An 8,545-nucleotide genomic window follows, 5' to 3' on the forward strand; every position below is an offset into this window, starting at 1 on the left:
TACGCTTCGTTCTAGTCTATTTCAAAGACAATCTTTCAATTTTTGTTAAGCCGGGGTCACACATTCACGATTTTTACTACCGTCCTTGACAGGACCATTACCGATTAACAAAAATTAAAAGTCTGATCAAGATCCTGTGAATCGTGGATGGAAATTCAAACTTAAAATAAAATTTGTAAAAAAATTAATTTGATCACGACAACAATCAGATAGTGTTCAGGAAGCGTCGATATTCAACCGTTTCTAAGGGAATTAGTCCCGATAATCCCGTTCTGAATCAGCATCTAATCCGATTTGTATTTTTCGCCAGGTAAAATTCGACCGAGTCTGTCATGACTGCGTCCCGACTCTACCGAATGTAATCCGACAAAGATCAGACAGTGACCAGACAGTTAACCGACGCTGACGGAAGTTATCCGTTCGAAAACTGTCGGCATATTCGGGATAATCAGGTACTGTCGGAACGTAATCCTATCATGATCCGCTATATCGTATTGCAAACGGCTTTGTCTGGTCTCAGTCGTATTGTATTCTGTAATTGTCGGGACTCGCACGTGGGTATCATTGACGAATTTCGTCTTAATAACGGGACTGTTACGGAACGGTTTCGGCAAAAAACGGTTCGCAATCGACAAGATCTGAATGCAATCTGGACTCAATCGGCAGAAAAACAGCTATGAAAAATTTCTCCAGATCATTCCCGTTCCACAGGACATCGTCCAGAATACACAAGACATTGTTCGGAAATCGATCCGATGCAGCAGAATCTGTCACGACATAGCCACGATAGTAATCCGACTAGACAATATCGGCTGAGTTGCCCCGAATGTTACGGGACGCACCTAATGCGGGGTTCACACATTGCCGATTATTGCTCCCGTTTGAGATCAGACAGCAATACGATATGAAAAGTGAAAAAGTCGGATTGGTATCCTCAATTATCTGGAATGTCCTATCATTGTCTGAACGCATTCGTTTTAGTTCGTAACAGATTCCTACGGATCGGGAAGGGTCCGAATAGTTCGGCAAAGCATCCCGACAGATAGGTGCGTCCCGTAACATTCGGGGCAACTCAGCCGATTTTGTCTAATCGGATTACAATCGTGGCTATGTCGTGACAGATTCTGCTGTATCGGATCGAATTCCGAACAATGTCTTGTGTATTCTGGACGGTGTCCTGTGAAACGGGAATGATCCGGAGTAATTTTTCATAGTTGTTTTTCTGCCGATTGAGTCCAGATTGCATCCAGATCTTGTCGATTGCGAACCGTTTTTTGCCGAAACCGTTCCGAAACAGTCCCGTTATTAATACGAAATTCGTCAACGATACCCACGTCAGAGTCCCGACAACTACAGAATACAATACGACTGAGACCAGACAAAGCCGTTTGCAATGCGATAGAGCGGACCGTGATAGGATTACGTTCCGACAGTACCTGATCATCCCGAATATGCCGACAGTTTTCGAACAAATAACTTCCGTCAGCGTCGGTTCACAGTCTGGCCACTGTCTGATCTCAGTCGGATTACATTCGGTAGAGTCGGGACGCAGTCGTGACAGACTCGGTCGAATTTTACCTGGCGAAAAATACAAATCGGATTAGAAGCGGATTCAAAACGGGATTATCGGGACTTATTCGCTTAGAAACGGTTGAATATCGGTGCTTCCTGAACACTATCTGATTGTTGTCGTGATCAAATTATTTTTTTTACAAATTTTAATTTAAGTTTGAATTTCCATCCACGATTCACAGGATCTTGATCAGACTTTTAATAAAATTTAATCGGGAATGGTCCTATCAAGAACGGTAGTAAAAATCGTGAATGTGTGACCCCAGCTTAACTGTCGGGGTGCTTTGCCGAACTATTCGGAACCTTCCCGACCCGTAGGAATCTGTTACGAACTAAAACGACTGCGTTCAGACAATGATAGGACATTCCAGATAATTGAGGATACTAATCCGACTTTTTCACTATTCGTGTCGTAATGAGGTCTGATCTCAAACGGGAGCAATAATCGGCAATGTGTGAACCCCGCATTAACATGGATCAAAATGAATTACATATTTTTCAAAGTCAATTTCTGAACGGATTTATAAGTACACCCACCCTCAACATAAAATTAAATAGATCTTCTTTTTAAAATAAGAAAAAAATTGCATAATATAATAATCTTTTATTCGTAAGCAATACAACTTATAGAATTATTCTATTTTATATTCAATATAAATATTATAAATTTCAAATTGGACCTTCCTCCGCCAGTGTAAAACGCAGTTCGATTCCAAAACATAACGGTATCGTCTTTTAATTTTAAAGGTGATAAAACATTCACACCTTGCGATAACTTATTCATACGAAACGCTCGTTCAAAAGCGTTTTGAATGTGAATTTATTGTTACTGATGACAAAATAGAAGTCAAGTTCAATACTGGCGATTTTCACGTTCTCTTTTTTTTGACAGCTCTTGTTAACATTTCAACTGAAATTCCGGACGAATAGTCTTTTTCTACAGTATATACTGAAGCAATTTTTCTCATTTTTATAACCCATGTTTACTTCAACGGAAATCATATTCATTGTTTGTATTAAATTCCTGCCTCACTCGGGAAAATTAAATCATTGTTTTGTCTCACAATTTAAACTTACAGCTTTAGACTTTATATAATGTATATGTTCTAGACCATATGAGTATTTGGACCGTACGCGTACGGTCCGGACCGTATACGTATACCCGTACGGTCCGACCATACGTGTACGGTCGGACCGTATGAGTATACGCGTACGGTCCAGCTGATCATACATGTTTTGGGATCATATGGGTTAAATTTAAACAATCACTTATCAAAATCTTTATTATTAGTTATACAAATTGTTATTATTACAAAATAGATGGATAAAGTGAATAAGCGAACATTTGAAATTAAATATTTGTTTAATTGTATATCTGTGAATTCTATTTTGTTACTCTGGCCAAAGGCGACACTTGCTTCTAATAAGAACGTCGTATTTTTTACATTTACATGTTTTGTTAATGCATGTTCCTTTGCGTATGCATTTCTTTTGTACAGTTACTAAATATTCTAAAACAATTGTCCTCCCACATTATGTTTACTTCAGATAACTTCAATTTCAATGAGCTGAAATTAATGAATTACCGGCCTCAAAAATACAGGGCCCAGTTTCACGAAGCTGTCTTAGGACTAAGACATGTCTTAGGATGGTCTTAAGACACATCTTAGTCCTAAGTTGGTTTCACAAAGTGGTCCTAAATTAGGACATCTCTTAAAGTTGGTCATAAAGTTAGAACAACGCGAGAGGTGTCTTATGATGGTCTTAGGATAGTTACACGTTTATTTATATAAAGTATACTCATTTTTTATATTAAATTTTGAAAAAAGATATCTTATTATATGAATTTTCCCGCGTTTCGACTAGTAATAGCGGGAAAATCTCTGTATTAACGGTTTGTAAATAAGGTATTGTCCAATCAGGATTTGTTTGTAATCAAAATTGATTACAGGTAAAAGGTATACATGTAAATGTATCTCACTTTCTAGCCGTCCTTTGAAGTGTACACATCAAAATGGACGCCGAACTTCAAGAGCAGATCAGAATTCAAGTCTCGAATATTCTGACGGTAAACCAAAATGACATGATGAACCAAATGCGTTCGATTATATCCAGTGAAATGGGAAAGATGCATGTGCAACAACAACAGCTTGCAGAAACACAGGTTTCCAAGATAAAAGCTACCTTGACGGATGGACCCAAATTCAAGAAACGAGGGAATGAAGAGCAATTTAAGCAAAACGTGAAGGTGCTCAGCAAAATGAAAGAAGCAGACAGTATATTGGACGGTAACAATCCAACGCCAGATACCGTATGCAAAGCCAAGGAGAAGTTAGCGGAAGGTATTTCTTTAATGAACTATAATAGACAAAAGTTAATACGTATTGCTGATTCATCCGAGCTGGGCTGGCGAGTTGTACATGAATATGAAACCAACCCGCTTGCAGATGATTCTGAGGATGAAAGGAAATTGTACAAGGCTGAAGAGCGGAAAGAAAGGTGAAAGCTGATAAGACAAAGAAAGCTAGACGAGTGCATCCCTACGTACAACCAGCAGAACAAGCAGTTACTAGTATGACAAGAAAACCAGGCAGATGTTTTAATTGTGGTGTAAAAGGTCATTGGAAACAGGAATGTCCTGAGAAACAGCAAAGAAAAAATGATAAGATAAGTAATATTTATTCTTTATATAGGAATAATATAGAAGTACACGTAGATAATTTACGTACAAAGGTTGATACAATTAAATCACCAGTTAATAGTTTGAGAAAACACATAAACAAATGGAAAATCATTCAAGCAAGTGATTACATTTTAAATGTTATTGAAAAAGGGTATATGTTACCGTTAAAAACTTTACCTGAGAATGTTTTATTAGATAATAATAGATCAGCTAAAGAAAACAAATCATTTGTAACAGATGAAATCGAGAAATTATTATCTAAAGGGTGTATATCAGAAGTATTTGTAAAGCCTAAGGTTGTTAATCCATTAACGGTTGCAGGTAACAAGGCAAAACTTAGATTAGTGCTTGACTGTCGTCACATCAATCCACATTTATATCAGTTTAGATATAAATATGAAGATGCAACTGTTGCAAGAAAATTGTTTTCTAAGGGTGATTATCTGTTTTCTTTTGATTTGAAGTCAGCTTATCATCATATAATGGTACAGCAGGAAGACAGAACATATTTGGGTTTTCAGTGGGAGTCTAAATTTTACATATTTAATGTTTTGTGTTTCAGTTTGGCTACAGCAGGTTTTATATTTTCAAAAGTCTTAAGAGAGCTTATAAAGTATTGGAGATCTAACAGTATTAGGATCCTAATGTATCTTGATGATGGTTTAGGGGGTGCTGACAATTATGATGAATGCACCAAAGTTAGCAATAGAATAAGGGCAGACTTAATTGATTTTGGTTTCATTATTGCTGAGGAAAAGTGTAACTGGAACCCGGTTCAGGTGATAACTTTTTTGGGAATGTTATGGGATACTTCTGAAGGTAGAATTAGAATAACGGATGAGAGAATTAACAGGATATTAAAATGTATATCCTGCATTTGTAACAGGTTACCAGACAAACGTGTGATATCAGTAAAACTGTTAGCTTCAGTTGTTGGTCAGTTAATATCTACACAAGGTGTGTTGGGTACAACTGTAAGGTTAAGGACTCGGTATGCATATGATTGTGTTCAGGATAGAACATCATGGGAGGCACCGGTCTGGGTTACTCCAGAAGCAGAGGTAGAACTAGAGTTTTGGTTATCAAACATAGTAAGGTTAAATGCGGATGGTGCATTATTTAGTCAGTTGACAAACGGAGCATGTGATGTAAGCATGTTTTCGGATGCCTCAGGTGAAGGCTATGGAGGATATATAGCCGAGGCAGGGAACAGCAAAATGGTAGAAATGTTTGGTGCATGGGATGCACATGAAACAAACATGAGTTCTACTTGGAGAGAACTTGAGGCTGTTCATAGGGTTTTGAAAACTAATTTGCCTACATTGAATGGGCAAAGTGTAAAAATACATACTGATAATAAGAATGTTGAAACTATTTTGAAGGTCGGTAGTAAAAAGACTCACTTGCAAGATATAAATATGGAAATTCAAAATGCATGTGAACAAAGCAATGTTTCTTTTTTTTGCGAAATGGATACCAAGAGAAAATAATACACATGCAGACACTTTAAGTAGGTTGAACGATTGCGATGACTGGGGTGTACAAACATGGCTGTTTCGTATGCTAGATAGAGAGTGGGGTTCTCATACAGTAGATCGCTTTGCGGCTTCATATTTAACAAAAAATGTGATAAATTTAATTCAAAGTTTTGGTGTCAGGGAACGAGTGGTGTTGATGCTTTCAAACAGCACTGGGGTAAAGAAAATAACTGGTTAGTCCCACCTCCTTCGTTAGTTACAGAAACAGTTAAAAAGATGTTGAAAGACGGAGCAGTTGGTACGTTAGTTATACCCGAATGGAAGTCGGCTCCTTATTGGCCGGTCTTGTCAGAGGGTAACAGATTCAAATATTTTGTTAAAAATCATAAGATCTTTCCGGGTTCAGGGATAACTCATAGAGGAAGAGGGCGAAATGGGATATTTGGTATGATTAAACAAAATTTCAATTTCGTTGCTATGCATATTGAAGTTTAGGTTGTAAGATTATCATAGATTGATTTTCTGTTTTCCAGGAATAGGTTTGAGAGACAAAATTAAGGATGATGTTAAAGAAGCCGGAGTAGACGAGGAATCTGAACTTTTCAAGTATGCAGAACATATGTCCAGTTATATTGTGAACAGTAGAAGTGATAATACAGCAAAATCGTACTTTTATGCATTTAAACGTTGGGAAACATTTATTAAAAAACATGGTTTTCAAGCTTTACCAGCACAGCCGGTTCATATAGCTTTATATATAACTTACTTGCTTGACACTGGTGCTACATGTAACACTATTAATTCTGCTATATATAGTATAAAATGGGTGCATGAAATGAGTAATTTTGCAGATCCAACTAAAAATTCATATTTACATTCATTACAAGAATCTGCCAAGAGGGTGGCTACTGTTAAGAAACACAAGAAGGATCCCGTTTCATTAGATATGTTATTGAAATTGTGTAGCATGTTTTCAGATAGCCAAGATTTACTTGTGGTTCGCGATTTAACAATGATTTTACTGTCTTTTGGTGGGTTTTTGCGTCACGATGAGATTAGATCTCTTTTGTGTAAAAATGTTGAAGTTAAATCAGATTATTTAATTTTGTATATAGAGAAGAGTAAGACTGACCAGTATCGTAATGGTAATGAGGTTTTAATTTCCAAGGGGGATACCATTGCTTGTCCATATGAGATATTTTTGAAATATGTAAATCTTTAAGGTGTCAATTTGGAATCAAATTTTTTCCTGTTTAGACCTATTTTTCGTTCTAAAAGTATTTGTAAACTTATATATAAAAACAAAAAGCTTAGTTATTCTACAGCCAGAGAAAGCATTATTTCTAGACTGAAACTAGTTTCAAAATACCTGAAGCTTGGATTGCATTCAATGCGGTCAGGTGGTGCTACTGCTGCAGCAAATTCGGATGTTAATGATAGGGTATGGAAACGACACGGTCGTTGGAAAAGTGACAGTAGCAAGGATGGTTACGTTGTGGATTCAGTTGATAAAAGGCCGCAAGTGACCAAGCATTTGGGGTTGTAAACATTTTTGTTTTTCATTACTTCCGGTTCCCCCTATATTTGTAAGTTTTCTAGCGTACTTGACGGGCTAGTCGGCAAAATTAATATTGTTCTTAATTTGTATATTAATTATGGTAAACGTACATAGTGTTTATGTACAATATGGTGTAGGCCGGTTAGTAGGTAATAGAGTAAATACATGAATTTTCCCGCATTTCGACTAGTAATAGCGGGAAAAATGTCTGTATTAACGGTTTGTAAATAAGGTATTGTCCAATCAGGATTTGTTTGTAATCAAAATTGATTACAGGTAAAAGGTATAAATGTAAATGTATCTCACTTTCTAGCCGTCCTTTGAAGTGTACACATCAAAATTACATTTTTGATAATAGTTTTCAATATCTGAAAGCTGTGGGAGTATTGTATATTTTTAATTTTTTGAATTTTCAATTTCGAAATGTTATACAGATTATAACTGGCCAGCTAAAGGACGTCTCCGGGTGCGGGATTTCTCGCTGCATTGAAGACCTGTTGGTGACCTTCTGCTGTTGTCTATTCTATAGTCGGGTTGTTGTCTCTTTGACACATTCCCCATTTCCATTCTCAATTCTATTTCCATTTTATAACTATTAGTTTGATTATCTTTTACTAGATTATCTCATCGAAAATTCTCCTACATTTTTTAATCGATTTTTTTTTACAAGATTTTTGAAACATGCATGTTTTAATATGTTTTATATATTAAATGTGTATGTCATTTTCAGAATAAAAACATTTCGAAATAAGATGGTCACTGGACAATACATTCTTCCTATACGGAGTCATAACAATATACAATAATTAAACTCATCATAGATACCAGAATTAAATTTGTATTTACGCAAGACGCGCGTTTCGTCTTCAAAAGAACCATCAGTGACGCTTGAATCCATAAAAGTTAAAAAGGCCAAATAAAATATGAAGTTGAAAAGCATTATGGACCAAAATTCCTAAAAGTTTTGCCAAATACAGCTAAGGTAATCTATTCCCGAGGTAGAAAAGCCTTTAAAAAATCAAAAGTTTAGTAAACAGTTGATTTATAAATTTGACCAAATCAAATAAATGATAATTCATGATGTCAGTCCAGAAATGATGACTACTGGGAAACTGACATCAAAGCATTACATTTCAACTGTAAGTGTTTTTAAAACAAACAAACAAATAATGTTTGTGACAAATCATTTTTTTTATTCCGACTACTGAAGATTGCAAGAAAAGTATTTCCTTGAGTTGATATATATATATATAT

The 8,545-nt window shown here is 36.1% G+C and overlaps 1 protein-coding gene across 3 annotated transcripts; it reads left to right on the plus strand.

The window, feature by feature from the left end:
• Positions 1-3,460: 3,460 nt before the first annotated feature.
• On the plus strand, positions 3,461-8,491 carry LOC134715214 (integrase/recombinase xerD homolog). Of its 3 annotated transcripts, none has more exons than XR_010106634.1 (2): positions 3,461-6,031; positions 6,267-8,491. XR_010106634.1 is itself a non-coding variant. In XM_063577252.1 (2 exons), exons 1-2 carry the CDS (start codon positions 4,147-4,149, stop codon positions 6,953-6,955), a joined length of 1,233 nt encoding a protein of 410 aa, XP_063433322.1. In that variant the 5' UTR covers positions 3,461-4,146; the 3' UTR covers positions 6,956-8,491. The 3 variants fall into 3 exon arrangements, 2 of the variants coding, with proteins under 2 accessions (XP_063433322.1, XP_063433323.1); XM_063577252.1 differs by having other exon boundaries at positions 3,461-4,690; XM_063577253.1 differs by having other exon boundaries at positions 3,461-4,576.
• The last annotated feature ends 54 nt before the right edge of the window (positions 8,492-8,545 follow it).

This window comes from Mytilus trossulus, chromosome 4 (assembly GCF_036588685.1).
Source record: "Mytilus trossulus isolate FHL-02 chromosome 4, PNRI_Mtr1.1.1.hap1, whole genome shotgun sequence".
NCBI lineage: Eukaryota > Metazoa > Mollusca > Bivalvia > Mytilida > Mytilidae > Mytilus > Mytilus trossulus.

Coding starts and splice junctions, on each gene's coding strand:
- LOC134715214 (XM_063577252.1), top strand. CDS start 4,147: ATGACAAGAAAACCAGGCAGATGTTTTAATTGTGGTGTAAAAGGTCAT. Junction 4,691..6,266: donor AAGAAAATTGTTTTCTAAGG/GTGATTATCTGT, acceptor TCTGTTTTCCAG/GAATAGGTTTGAGAGACAAA.